The 13575-nt window shown below is 47.2% G+C and overlaps 7 protein-coding genes across 7 annotated transcripts; 4 read left to right on the top strand and 3 right to left on the bottom strand.

Annotated features, from left to right (window-relative positions):
• Positions 1 to 452: 452 nt before the first annotated feature.
• N7511_002584 (coatomer subunit zeta) lies at positions 453 to 1125 on the top strand (the record flags this gene model as incomplete). The annotated part of the gene is made up of 2 exons (XM_057125009.1): positions 453 to 817; positions 885 to 1125. 2 exons carry the CDS (start codon positions 453 to 455, stop codon positions 1123 to 1125), a joined length of 606 nt encoding a protein of 201 aa, XP_056987168.1.
• A 659-nt stretch (positions 1126 to 1784) lies between these two features.
• On the bottom strand, positions 1785 to 2250 carry N7511_002583 (GFA family protein; the record flags this gene model as incomplete). The annotated part of the gene is made up of 2 exons (XM_057125008.1): positions 1785 to 2132; positions 2185 to 2250. 2 exons carry the CDS (start codon positions 2248 to 2250, stop codon positions 1785 to 1787), a joined length of 414 nt encoding a protein of 137 aa, XP_056987167.1.
• Positions 2251 to 2550: 300 nt separating this feature from the next.
• N7511_002582 (uncharacterized protein) lies at positions 2551 to 5595 on the bottom strand (the record flags this gene model as incomplete). Its single annotated transcript, XM_057125007.1, has 1 exon — positions 2551 to 5595. The coding sequence occupies one exon, from the start codon at positions 5593 to 5595 to the stop codon at positions 2551 to 2553; it is 3045 nt and encodes a 1014-aa protein (XP_056987166.1).
• A 665-nt stretch (positions 5596 to 6260) lies between these two features.
• On the bottom strand, positions 6261 to 7159 carry N7511_002581 (SDR family NAD(P)-dependent oxidoreductase; the record flags this gene model as incomplete). Its single annotated transcript, XM_057125006.1, has 4 exons — positions 6261 to 6448; positions 6506 to 6644; positions 6702 to 7082; positions 7136 to 7159. 4 exons carry the CDS (start codon positions 7157 to 7159, stop codon positions 6261 to 6263), a joined length of 732 nt encoding a protein of 243 aa, XP_056987165.1.
• A 278-nt stretch (positions 7160 to 7437) lies between these two features.
• Positions 7438 to 9582, top strand: N7511_002580 (Zn(II)2Cys6 transcription factor; the record flags this gene model as incomplete). The annotated part of the gene is made up of 2 exons (XM_057125005.1): positions 7438 to 7503; positions 7552 to 9582. The coding sequence occupies 2 exons, from the start codon at positions 7438 to 7440 to the stop codon at positions 9580 to 9582; spliced, it is 2097 nt and encodes a 698-aa protein (XP_056987164.1).
• Positions 9583 to 10686: 1104 nt separating this feature from the next.
• On the top strand, positions 10687 to 11856 carry N7511_002579 (intradiol ring-cleavage dioxygenase; the record flags this gene model as incomplete). Its single annotated transcript, XM_057125004.1, has 2 exons — positions 10687 to 10915; positions 10970 to 11856. 2 exons carry the CDS (start codon positions 10687 to 10689, stop codon positions 11854 to 11856), a joined length of 1116 nt encoding a protein of 371 aa, XP_056987163.1.
• A 727-nt stretch (positions 11857 to 12583) lies between these two features.
• Positions 12584 to 13402, top strand: N7511_002578 (SDR family NAD(P)-dependent oxidoreductase; the record flags this gene model as incomplete). Its single annotated transcript, XM_057125003.1, has 1 exon — positions 12584 to 13402. One exon carries the CDS (start codon positions 12584 to 12586, stop codon positions 13400 to 13402), a length of 819 nt encoding a protein of 272 aa, XP_056987162.1.
• Between the last annotated feature and the right edge of the window lie 173 nt (positions 13403 to 13575).

The following is a 13575-nucleotide window of genomic DNA, read 5'->3' as shown; positions in this document are numbered from 1 at the left end:
TCCATGTTTCTTTTGACGCAATTTGAATCCTTCCCCATCAATATGGTTTTCGTAAGGAGTCTGGACATCATGGCTTTTCCCGATACATATATTATTCCCCATGTCTGAGTTACGTTGCTCGCAATCAATTTATGTCATGTCCCCATTCTCATGTATGCTTTATTCGGTATGGTCTTGTTGCAATCAGCCAGCCAGGGCTGGTCATGTATCTATTTAGTGAAATCAATGTGATGAATAACTCAAACATGAAGTAGCCTTAGGCCAATATCCTGGAATCATATAATAGCCAGAAATAATGACTGATGTCAAGTGTGCTGTCTCGCTCACATAGTTGAAGCTCTTATACAAAGGTGGAACAACATTAATCCGTCTCCGCCTCCGGCCAGATTGGCGGTTGACAGCATCAACATTCGTGGAAGTTCACCAATTGCTCTGCAAAACAGTAAATCACCATGCCCGGCCCTCTGTCCCTCTTCTCCGTCAACGCGGTTCTCGTCATGTCCGCTGACGATGGCTCCCGAATTTTCACCAAGTACTACTCAGCACCACATGCCCCCGCCGGTGCTGCCCCCAACTCGACCAATTACCCCGGCGCCAACCCATACCCCACCGTCAAGGAGCAGCGCGCTTTCGAGAAGGGCCTCCTCGAGAAGACCAACAAGTCTTCAAGCGATGTGATTCTGTACGACAACCGCATCGTCGTCTTCAAGATGGAGAGCGACGTCATGCTCTACGTTGTTGGCAGCGCCGACGAGAACGAGGTCCTGCTGTACAATGTTGTCCTCTCACTACGGGATGCTCTCGGAATTCTATTCAAGTATGTTACTGTGATATTCGGTGGTGGTGATTTCACCAACAGCTTCTAACGTGTTCGTTTCAATTAGGGGCGCAACTGACAAGCGCACCATTGTCGAGAACTACGACCTGGTCTCCCTCACTATTGACGAAATCATCGACGACGGCATCATCCTCGAGACAGACCCCGTCATGATCGCTTCTCGGGTCAGCCGTGCCCCCGCTGCGGACGCGCCTAATATGAAGAACATCGATCTCTCCGAACAGGGTCTCATGAATGCTTGGGAGTTTGGTAAGCGCCGTCTTGCCGAGGGTCTGCGCCAAATGTAATTGGGGTCATCGGAATATTTGTTTTGCGCTCCTTGGTTTGGGGATTGATATGATGTGTTTCTGGCCCTGTTGAAGCATTTCTTGATCTGTTGTTTTACCCACCCGCTTTTTCTTCCTGGCTGGTCCTGGCGTCATACGGCTATTTCATTTATTCTACCTATTTTTTTCTTGCCCAATTCGGTTATTTGTCCTGGCATCTGAAGACATAGACCTGTTCGTTGATTTGTTTGCATTCTACAAAATTACCTCGGCTACACGACTGTTCAATGTCCTTTGATATTGATCATGCTGTGCCGAGAACCTGCATAATTCATGATTCCATGTCCTGAGTTTAATGAGTGCAATGAGCAAAAGCAACAGCTTCGATTTTTCTACAAGTACTTCCGAGGATGGCGTATCTATACGCAATTCGTCCATTAAGAGAGCACATAATGTTTTGGCTCTGTTTGGGCCTCGATTTCTGGCCACTTTTGAAGGGATGGGAAAGTACTTATGAGGCCGTATACCCCATGACTAATGTGCTTGACTTTTGAATAAAAATGCTGACACGGAGAGTAGTTCATTCTCATTATGAAGCAGATGCAAGCTCCTCTCATGATATGGAGCCAAAAGAAGTTAGGTGTAGAATGAAATAAGAAAGAAGTGATTGTTCAACAAGGTCAAAACTCCATCATTTGTGCAGTCCCCTCAAGATGTGAAAGCCACGGGACACGATACTTCGTCCACATCTCCATCGTTGGCTTGGTCAGCGTGAATGCATTGGGGTCGTCCAAAGTTCCAACCTGAACAACAGCAACTCCCCTAAAACCTTCGCGATCGCCAGTTTTGAAGATAGCACCACCACAGTTGTCACAGAAATGAACAGTGACGTTCATGCCATTTTCATGAGCATGAGTGAAGCGCTTAGGTTCTCCGGCTGTGATTTTGAAATCCTTCTCTGGTATCATGAAGTTGACCGTATTCGTGCCACCGCTAATCTTTCGACAGGAAAGGCAGTGGCAGGTAGCCTGTAAGCCAAGCTCAGAGTTGAACACATTTATAGACAGTTTATTGTCTTACCATTCCCTCTGGAGCTCCAGTAAACTCATATTTGAGGTTTTGGCAAAGGCAGGATCCGCTAGGCATGTTGGCGTTGGGGACTATGAATCATGACAATAAGATATCTGCTCGGAAGAAAACTGCTCTTATACAAATCATCTAGTTGTCACTTGACTCTTGAACTCGTAGTTATGCTCGTATTAAAGCCACTGGAGTCATATACTACGTAAGCAGACGTTGATTCCCGACCTCGGATGACTTTCGCCACTAGGGCTGGCCCGACCCCGTGTTTTTCAATAGGTCACTTCGATTAACCAGAATAAAAGGTCATATACATTCAACTAAGAAGTCTAAGGGTATGATGGATTGAATATCAAAATTACTGCTCTAGCTCACATCGCCAAATCTATGTTTGAAACCTGACGTATGCCTATTTATCGATGCAATCAGGCGAGGATCTAGCTCAGCGACAAAGCCAAGGCTTGTATTACCCACGGCCAAGTCACCAGCAGAGCGACCTTCACTATCCAGTAAAGAAACATCGGTTGACGGATTATCTAGAAGTACTCTCACAACATCGGAATTGCCATGTAGGGCAGCCAAATGCAAGGAAGTTAATCCCTGGCTATCCGTATCGTTGGGATCAGAACCGAGATAAATCATGTACTTGACAATGTCCGAATGTCCGTGCATGGCCGCAAGGTGGAGCGCTGTATATCCCTTGTCATCTGGTATATTATAATCAGCACCATGACGAAGTAGGGCAATGGTCTGATCCAGCCCCCTGACGACGGCTTCATGTAAAGGGGTCCGTCCGTCTGCGGAAGAGTCTTTGATATTGATGTTAAACTTGCCGGATGCGAGGAGAGTTTCAATCGTGGAACTGCTACCGCTTCGCACAGCGAATAATAGTGAATTCTGCTCGGGACTGCTCGGCCCCAAACCAAGTCTCGAAGGCAGAACATAACCTTCTTCTGAAGTCAAGAGAAATCGAATCATGGCATCATCATCATCAGTGATTGCCCGATTCAGTACTCTTGTTCCAACGACTGGATTTTCGAGCCTAGGCCTACTCAGCACCATGACCAAGGGCATGTATCCTTTCATTAGAGCCCAATCCAAAATCATGTTGTAGTCTTCATCGGTCATCTCGCGTCTCAAAATCGACACTGGCCCCAGCAGCCGCGCAAACAGAGTCTGCATATCCTGTATGAGACCCGAAGCTCTCGTGACATGAGCCGAAATGCATGAAGTTGCATAATTGTGGAAGTAGAAGATTTGTTGGTGGTCATGACTTTGACGAGCAGTCTCTGCCACAACCTTCCCAATATCAAAATTGGGATTTTTGCGGGACCTCAGGAGTCTGATTGCTAGCTTTTGAACCCGCATTGAGGAATTTATAGTTGAGCGAATGACCTCATATGGCAAGGATCCTGTTTGAAGTTGAGATTGTACCTGTTTGGACACTTGCCTTTCGAACATGCTATAGTTCAGATAGGTAATTATGACCTCTGCCATCATGCGATGAGCATCATCAGAATTGACCAACATTTCTGTTGACTTTCTAGGCTTGCCGAGAAGAAATTGCCTGACGCTGGAGTGAACGAGATGCACAGTCAATTGCTCCTCATCAATCGTGATCAGACTTCCACATGAAGCCAGTGTACTCCAAATATTGTTCAGAAGTCTATCTGGTTTCCAGTCGAGATCACCCGGAACAACAGACAAGGCTTCCCGTAATTCTTGCACCATCAATGGCCTATTTGCCACAGCCAGCATCGCAAAGATATTCTTTTGATGGGCGTTTTCGGATCTCGCTTTCAATGCACGAGCAAAGGTCTCTGAAAGATCCCTCGGCAGGTCGGTAAGAGCATGGCGAATCTCCTCATCACTCTCCATGGAGCATAGCGACTCTATTTGAAGTGCTACCCACAAAAACATCCCTTCGGACCCCCTCGATAGAGCGTCTTGAATTTCCAGAATCAAAGTGGGATTCCCGATTGTGAGTCTTCCGGTCTCGATTCGATTTTCCAAATCCGACTGGATGAACTCTTCAATTTCTGCCGTGTTACTAGGCATCGGCACCATAGCCACTCCAGATAAGCACGAGAACACATTTGCTGAAGGAGATCCTTTAGGATAGTCGCGTAGGGAGAGACATATCCGGAATTTACCAAGCCCACTTTGAAGTCGCTGTAAGAAACTGATGACCTTGTCTGTCTCGTGATCGTCGAGTTCGTCTAATCCATCCACGATTATATAGCAATTATGCTGACGGAAGTCGAGACACCTATGCACCAAGTCGATAAATGTTTCAAATGAGGCACGTGTCGCATCTCTATCAAAAATTACTGAGGCAGCAGTGAAGTCTGTTAATGACTCAAGCAGTTGACGAGCCAAAGAGCCAACCACTGTCCGGGCATTGAGACTCTCGAGGATATCATGCCTGCAGAAGAAATATGCAACTGGCGCATTCTTATTCCCGATGTAGATATCGTCCACTATGTTTGCCATTAAAACGGACTTCCCAGATCCTAGCTTGCCAGTGTATACAAGAGTGGAACCAACGGGCAACGACTTCCAGTCGCGGTATAAAGGACTTTCACGAAACAAGCTTGTGTTGCCTGTTTTTCGAATCTGCTTCCAAGAGACACTGTGGTCGTATTGAGAACAGAGATCAAGCACTCGCTGCTTTGTCTGGACTGCATGCTGATAAGCACCCGACTTGTGAAATTTGGTCGACATTGCTCTAAATCGTGAATTGAGGTCGGCTTCATCTTCGAGTCTCTTTGCCATCAAGTATGTCACTTCCCCCTTGATCATCTTTCCCCAAGACTCAAGGTCCGACTGGTATGAAATGAGATCCGGGTCACTTAATGAAGCGGCCAATTTACCGAACGTCGACTTGCGCGCGAAAGCCGTTATCTCATGACAAAGGCGTACAACAACGATGAAATATTCGCACAATGAAGACTGCAAGTCGCTTGATCGGGGATACAACAAAGCCATTTTTTCATGCCGTGGCGCAAGACGGCCAGCTATCATGAAGACATTTGATAGTTTCTCCAAGTAAGAGGTAAAGTCGACGATCAACTTTAATGATAATCGTACTGCTGTCCATACACCACAGGCCAGTATGTTTTGAGATCCGCCGACTAAAACATCGCCAAGTGCGGCAAATTGCTGGGTGGCTTGCAGGACGTTGGTCAGTCGCGGCCCCAAGCAACGCCTTCTCTTTTCCGAGGCGCGATCAATCTCCGCTGTGAGTTGCATGACATCTTGAATACTGGGAGGAGATCCAATTGTCTTCGATCTCAAGGACCGAAAGCTTGGTTTGTGTTCATCTGAGAGCTCGGCTTCAAATTGCGAAACAGCCTGAGCGAGGCGGACCTCAGGCTTCAAGCTATGACCGACGATCAGTGCGGCTGACATCGTCCCTCTAACATTACCAAGGAGTATTTGGGAAAAGCAGTGTTCAGATAGGGGAGGGAGGATATACGCTTTCCGCTGTGAAGAAGAGTGTCAGCCCGCCTAGCGCGCTTACTGCTGGTGGGGTAATTCGACTTGACTTGTTGTGCGTGTTTTCGTTCAATCACAGAGAAAAGACAGGAGAATAATATCTCGGTAACTTGTTTTGTTCCCAGGGAAGTCACCTGCCTGGCTATCTACGTGGGCACTGCCTACTGCACTTGGGAGGCTTATACAGGAGGCTTAGACCGAGACCACGTGAGGCATCCTCGCATTAGAACCCATCTATACGGTAGATAGTTAAGTAACTATCTAATATCTAATCAAGGTGTTGAGGGTTCTATTTTATCTAATTAAAGAGCAAAATAGTTAGGCTTCCTATTTGACAGCAGGGGCAATAAGCACCTTAAAATTCCTATCCATACATTATCTACCTGGATACCCCGAGGACCCCAAAAGTAGGCAAAAGGATAAAAAGTAGAAATATAAAAAACCCACAGAAGTATCACGGTATATTCATTTCCATGCTGTGGGATAGAGATCTCGAAAAACTTCATGGTGCAGCAAGCTTGTCTATATCTTTATTGTGTGACATGAAACATTGAGATCCTGCATTTTTTACTTGAAACCTAACACATCCAGCCTCCATCAACATTGTACACTGCCCCAGTGACAAAGGATGCTTCGGGGCTAAGGAGGAATGCAATGACATTGGCAATTTCGATCGGCTCAGCCTGGCGCTTCTGCGCGGTCTTCTGCAGACCCCGTTTTACATCCTCGGGGTCTTCACTAGCAGAAAGTGGAGTATTGACAGAGCCTGAGATAGTTAGTCCCTAAAGCTCATCCCAGTACTATTCTTACTCAAAATGCTTACCAGGTGAAACACAGTTAACGCGAATGTGCTGATTCTCCTTTGCTGCAGTTTGCGTCAATCCAATAACCGCAGCTTTGCTGGCACAGTATGCAGAGACCCCTGGTGCTCCCATCTGACCAAATACGCTTGCTGCAGAGACCTGTGTAGAGAAAGTCAGTATGGTCCTGTTGTACTTAAATGTTTGCGAAAAACGTACAATGCTACCGCCGGCCTTCATTACTTTTAACTGCTCCTTCAAACAGAGAAAGATGCCTTTGGTGTTCACAGAAAAAGTAAAGTCCCAATTCGCTTCAGTTTCCTCGGTAATTGGGGCAGCTGAGGTGATCACTCCGGCCATGTTCACGGCTCCATCCAGTTTGCCGAACTTCTCGACAGTGGATTTGATCCATGCTTCCACTGACTGACCCTTGCGCACATCAATAGCGGTGGTAATATGCTTTTCAGGGTTGGCTAATGACTGAATTGCCTCTCCCAATGCTTTTTCGTTGATATCAGCGAGCGAAATGAGTGCGCCGCGAGATGCGAGGAGCTTCGCTGTTGCAAGCCCCATGCCGGAGGCTGCACCGGTAATTGCAATCTAACCAACACCTATCAGCGAGGATGAATTTGGCAGATGGAATCTTCACTCACCACTTTTCCTTCAAAGGATGCCATTGTGAATGCTCTGTGGTGTTCCGAGAATGACAGTGACCAAAGCCATGGCGGAATTGTGATATTTATAAGATAGAGAATCTCCACTGTAGGCTAAATCATATCTTTATTCAGCGCTAGACACCAATGTTGACGGCCATTGCCAATTCAGTTGCAAGTTGATATCCAAGAGTTGGCAAGTATCCGCGCACCACCAAATAGGAAGGTTTCCGCTATCGGAGCTTCGGCCATTCCCCGCAATATCTGAGTAGGGCTCAGCTTTCCTTGTTCATCTCCCCCAAATGAAGTCTGTTCGAGCAAGTGTACACGAGAATGCTCATACGAGATCTTTCACAGGATGCAGCACAGTGAGTTTGATGGTATTCAGTTATGGCTGGTCTCTAACTTCCAAATAGTGTCGAAGTCGGCATGTCAAATGCGACGAACGACGCCCCACATGTTCAATGTGTGAATATTTCGGTATCGCCTGTGAGGGATACAAAAAAGACATTTTCTTCGACTTTGAGAGTTCCTCTGGTAATCATGGGATGCGCTTTCGTCGACCGTTACTCTCGCTGGAGGACCGTCAGCGAATGAGCGAATGGCTTACTTCGAGTGCTCCCCCCAAGCAAACACTGAAGATATTGTCTCATATCGATGAAAAATGCGAACAAACACCTTACACAGAGGATGTTGACATTCATCGAGGCCCGTTTGGCGCTTTCAGAATTAATCAAGAGAGGAGCACTGGTCCTTTGCCTGTGTCCTGCTGCGAGCCAGTCGTGAGCTTGAACCAAGCAGAAGACACAGAATTTAGTTCTCCCCAAGAAATGAGCACTTTTAATCATGACTATGAGCTATCCCCGCCGCCACCCCTTTCGCCATGGTCGCAAGGCCTGATGCACCTCATCTTCAACCAACCCGAAACTGTACCCAGTCCACCTTCTCCAGGGGTCTTGGAAGCCATGTTAAATTCTCATGGGGAAGATCATACAGAATCACGAGAATATATGCAGCTAGGATTTATGTCCGATCTTTACTACAATAAAGCAACATCACCAACTTCCTTGTCTTCCACCAGCACCACGATATCCGTACCACACGACGCTGTCTTCCTTCTCAAACATTACGCATCAACGGTTATCAGCTTGATGACCCCACTCCGGCACTCTAAAACACCTTGGCATGTTCTTTTTATTCCTCATGCCAAAAACTGTCTTGCAGCATTGGCATTGAACGACGAAATGAGCCATGCCTGTCTCTGTGCATTCTACGGAACATTGGCCATTAGTGCATTCAGTTTGGGAGGAGTTTCTCGGTCTCAAACCTGGCTTGAAAAGGCTATGATGTATAAGCAAGAAGCTCGAAAGCATGCACGGATGATGCTAATGACTGCCTATGATGTCCCCAAGGTGGCCAAATACAAGTCTATCTTGATGGCTTTATTGACTATGGTACAAGTCTCTACCTTTTCAGGCAACAGGAGTGAGACAGAGTGCTACTTCCTTGAAGCAGAAAAGTTCATTCGATTAAGAGGGCTGAAGCGCAAGAAATCTCGCAAGGTCCGTTTACTTCATCACTGCTATGCGTTTGAGCGAATAATTCACGAGAGCATCTTTATCTGTGGCGCCAATTCAACCCAGAGACATCATATTCGCACAGCGATTGAATCAAGTGGGTTGGGAATGTATAGTCTTGACAGTCTTTCATTCCGGCTCACCGGGTGGAAGAACCTCAACCAAGAGATGATGAGAGTACGCGGACAAGAGGAGGGTGAGAACGACTTGCATCTTGAACGCCCGGGATTTTGGTCTTCTACGCTATATCCTGAGATATTCGGTATTCCGGAACAGTGGATCTTCCTTTTATCTCAAGTAATTCGACTTGGGAAAGAGAAAGACGCAGCTGAGGGAGATGACACAAGAAAATGTCTCAGTCTAAAGGAATTCATAGGTCGAGCCAAGACACTGGAAGACTCAATCAATAATCTCCACCTTCCCAGCCGGAACACATTCGCGCCTGAGAACAACAGCTCTCAGCTCGACCAAGACATAGTTGATAATATGCTGGAAGCAATGCAAAATGCTTTGGCAATTTACTTCTACCGTCGAGTCCACGACGTGGACGCCTCAATCCTGCAGACCAAAGTCGTGGGTGTTTTGGATAGATTATTACGGTGCGAACATGCAGACTCTACTGTGGTACACGGCTCAGCAGGTTTCATCTGGCCTGCTTTCATCGCAGCATGTGAAGCCGAGGACTCGTCTATTCAAGCGTCATTCTCAAATTGGTTTGAGAGCTCGGCATGTCGGAGTGGTCTTTCTTGTTTTACCGATACTTTGGATAATATCCAGAGGATATGGCAGGAAAAGTCTTGTGCCAATGGGAAGAGTGTCACTTGGTTGGATCTGATGAAGAGTACTGTGCCTTTGACGTCACATTTGTAATTCACGAAGCGATGATCAACGTTAGCGTCTTTTTCTTGTATATCAACAGGACCACTTACTGGGTCTCCGGATTGGCCCTTCCCCAGCAAATCCATCTCAGCTTCTTGCTACAATGATGAACAGAATATTTTACAGTATCTCTATTAAGGCATTCATGGCATTTTAAAGCTTGCATTCATTCCACCATAGCAACCTTTCAAGTCTCTTGTTCCCTGTCGACTCACATTTCCGCATGATTCCCAACAATGCCAAGCCGGTTATAGCCTTAACAGCCACAACAGACTAAAGTCTTTCAACTGAATTAATTCCCTAGATACCAAGCTATAAATCTTGGCACCGGACCTATCAAGAATGATGGCTGAGAGAGCCAAGCATTTGAATATAGCGCACCATGCTCAGCATACGTGTGGCCGCGTAAGATGCACGCTAGCGTTTGACTCTATACAACAAAGTACACTCCACTCATATAAGGAAACATGCAGAGTTCCCTTGGCATTGTCGATCCAACAGCCTCGCCTCGCCTTTCAAATCTCCACGCGGGCCGCATCCGTTCCTTAAATGGCAACGGAGGGAGTTGCATGGACAGCTCTAAATTTCCTAATGTTGCGGGGGCCGCGTCACTGACTATTACCTTCGTCTTCATTGGTTCAGGCCCTGGGAACTTGGGAGTACGGAGCTTGAAAGACCATGTTGAGGCCAGGAGAAAATGCACCTATCACTGACACCCTTGACTTTTCTTGATCAGCTGCACATGAACTTTCGGGGATTTTTCCTAACAAAATGGGTTTCTGGATACGCTAATGCCAAATTTTGAAAATCCCGCCTACAAGCTCTGGATAGTGCCTGGGGTATGGACGACATGGAGCTTTCCGCCAACCAAAAGGAAGCCAAGGCAAGTCAACTTCACTCCAAGAGCCTTGGCAAGAGCAGAATAAGTTGGTTTGGCCCAAGAATCAATTGATGCATCAAAAGTTCCGCAGTCTCAAAGGAGAAGTGGGATGGTGAGGGAAAAATGTATATAAGATGGGAGATTCATCCCGCAAGAGAGATATTTCTTCACCATCAGCAAGAACGTCAATTGAAAGTAAAATAACTTCAACAGCCATGGTTTTCTTCTCCAAATTCGTTATGCTTGGAATAGCTGCTCTTGCAGTCGCTCATCCGGGTCATGAAGAGCACTCAAGTCCAGCCTTGAAGCGAAGCTTTCTTCATCATTCCCGACGTAGCTTGGCAGCGTGTGCAGACAAGCTCGAGTATCGTGAACTTCAAGCCCGCGCAGCTTCTCGGCGAAGAGATATTGCCAAGAAGAATGCGAAGAAAAGCACTGATTCCGGCAAGTCCTGAAAAGGGCCCTGTTTATCACAACATGTATGCTGACAATTGGCAGGTTTCCTCAGGGTCAGAGATCTCTCGACCGTTCTGGCAACCTCTCACCAGTCTAACATAACTGGTGTCACGGCAGTCTCCTCGTCAGATGTCTTCTTCTCCGATGATGTGACTTGCATCCTCTCTCCGGAGGGGGAAGTCGGCCCCTTCTGGGTCAAGGGAGAGCTGATTCGGGCTGACCTGGTCGATGATGAGCCCGGTGTTCCAGTAGTGATGGATGCCCAATTCATCGATGTCAACACCTGCGAGCCAATTGTTGACCTCTACTGGGATGTCTGGAACTGCAATTCCACTGGTGTCTACTCCGGAGTTCAAGACAGCAGCAACGGCAATGGAAACGACGCGAGTAACCTGGATAACACTGCCCTGCGAGGTCTGCAGCCAACAGACTCTGATGGTGTGGCTCAATTCCAGACTATTTTCCCTGGTCATTATAGTGGCCGCGCAACGCATGTTCATGTCATCGCTCATGTTGGTGCAACTGTGCTTTCCAATGGTACCCTGACTGGGGGTAATATTGCCCATACTGGTCAGATGTTCTACGACCAGGACCTCATTACTCAGGTTGAGGCCCTGTCTCCGTATAGCGAGAATACGGTGGCTATCACCCTTAATGCCAACGACCGCGTTCTGTCTGATGAGACTGTCAATAGTGACTCGGATCCGGTCTTCAACTATGTTCTTCTGGGTGATACCGTTGAAGATGGGTTGTTTTCGTGGGTCACTGTCGGTATCGACACCTCTGCCAGCTATAGTGCGAGCTATGCTTCCCTTCTTACCGCCGAGGGAGGTGTTTCGAGCTCCAACAGTGGAGGCAGCTCTAGCACCGGTGGAAACGGAGGCACTGGTGCAGGTAATGGTGGAAGTGGCCCTGGTGGACCGAACTAAGTCTGAGACATGTCATGATGAGCGATTTGGAGTTCATCGTTCGACGCAGACATGCGGCAAGATGAGGGGATGGGTATTGGTCAAGAGCTAACACTTGACCATATCGGTACTTGGAGATTTATAGGAATGACACAAATATGGACGAAGCAATTGGGGACTCAGATGATCTTTCTTTCATCTCGACGTAAATCTTCTTCTAAAAGAATCTCCATGACTGTTCCGGCGTCCTAATAAGGGATTGTAGATAAGCGCTACCCAATACGAGTAGAAAGAAAGCAGACCAGTAGAATTACTTCACGACAATAACTAAAGTTAACTACTGATATCGTGAATTGGTCAACTACCGAGCTTTCCTTAGAATTAGTCACTGCTGTACGATACCTATACGTTAATCGCATCAACAAAGTACCAGACCTGCCCTATCTCATCGGTGGAAACACCCCTCATGTGAATAAGGCACAAATATGCACAAGAGATATAGAATAGGAAAGTAAACACGGTGAAGTAGGGTAGAAATGGGCCAGTTGGTCGAGGCCATCGAGTTAGGCAAGTATCCGCGACAACCCCACATTCGAAGTATGCCTGGGAAGAGGAGAAACTCCTACATGCGACTATTTAGTGTTGGAGATGGCCGTCAATATGCCGGTTCATCCCTTCAAGATCCTCAGTTGTTCTCCTTGCTCTTGCTCTGCGTACAAGTCCTCACACCACAGCACCCACATTCACAATGGACGTACCTGGCATCGCACTCATCACCGGCGGAGCTTCGGGCATCGGCCGAGCCTGTGCAAAGGCATTTGCCAGAGATGGTGCCTCAGGAATTGCCCTGCTAGACCTGAACACCGAAGCCCTGGCCGCCGTGAAAGCCGAGATCGAAGAACTCCTCAGACAACAACCTAGCTCAAAGCCGTGCCGAGTTGAAATATACCCCACAAACATCACAGACGAGAACCGGGTAAATGAAGTTGTACAGGAAGTCGCCACAACCTTCGGCCGACTGGACTACGTCGTCAACGCCGCCGGAATCGCCATGAAGCACGCCGGGGGCGCCGCATTCTGCGAGACGTCCGACTGGGAGCGCATCCTCAACATCAACCTGACAGGAACTTTCTTCGTTTTGCGCGCGGCTGCCAAAATCATGTTGAAGCAGGAGCCTATCCGGTCTGCTATCAATGGTCGGCCTTTGCAGCGAGGCTCGATTGTCAACTTCTCGTCTATTCAGGGGATTGCTGGAATTGCTTTGTCCACTGCATACACGGCGAGCAAGCATGCTATTATTGGACTTACAAGGACTGCTTCGGAGGACTATGCGAAAGATGGATTGCGTATTAATGCGATCTGTCCCGGATATACTGAGACTCCTCTCACGACCAAGTCACCTCAGATCTTGGCGGCTATGAAGGAGAAGGTCGCTAATGCCGTGCCTATGGAGCGTATGGGTCAGCCAGAGGAGATTGCCGATGGAGTTGTGTACTTGGCTGGTGGGAGAAGTTCTTTTGTTACTGGTACTGCTTTGTTCGTGGATGGTGGATATACGCAGCGGTAATTGTTTTATAGAATCAACCATTGCTCTTTAATACTCATTTGTATGGTTCTTGTAGTAAGAAATCAACCAATGCTCTTTAATATTCAATTGTATGATTCTTTTGTAAGAAATCAATCATTGAGACATGCACTTAGACGGTTCCGTCGGGTGTGACCTCACCACCTCTATACATC

Source organism: Penicillium nucicola, assembly GCF_028828085.1.
Source record: "Penicillium nucicola strain IBT 29836 chromosome Unknown utg000002l, whole genome shotgun sequence".
NCBI classification, from domain to species: Eukaryota; Fungi; Ascomycota; class Eurotiomycetes; order Eurotiales; family Aspergillaceae; genus Penicillium; species Penicillium nucicola.
Note: the sequence above shows the minus strand (reverse complement) of the source record. Positions and strands in the feature narration are given on the sequence as shown.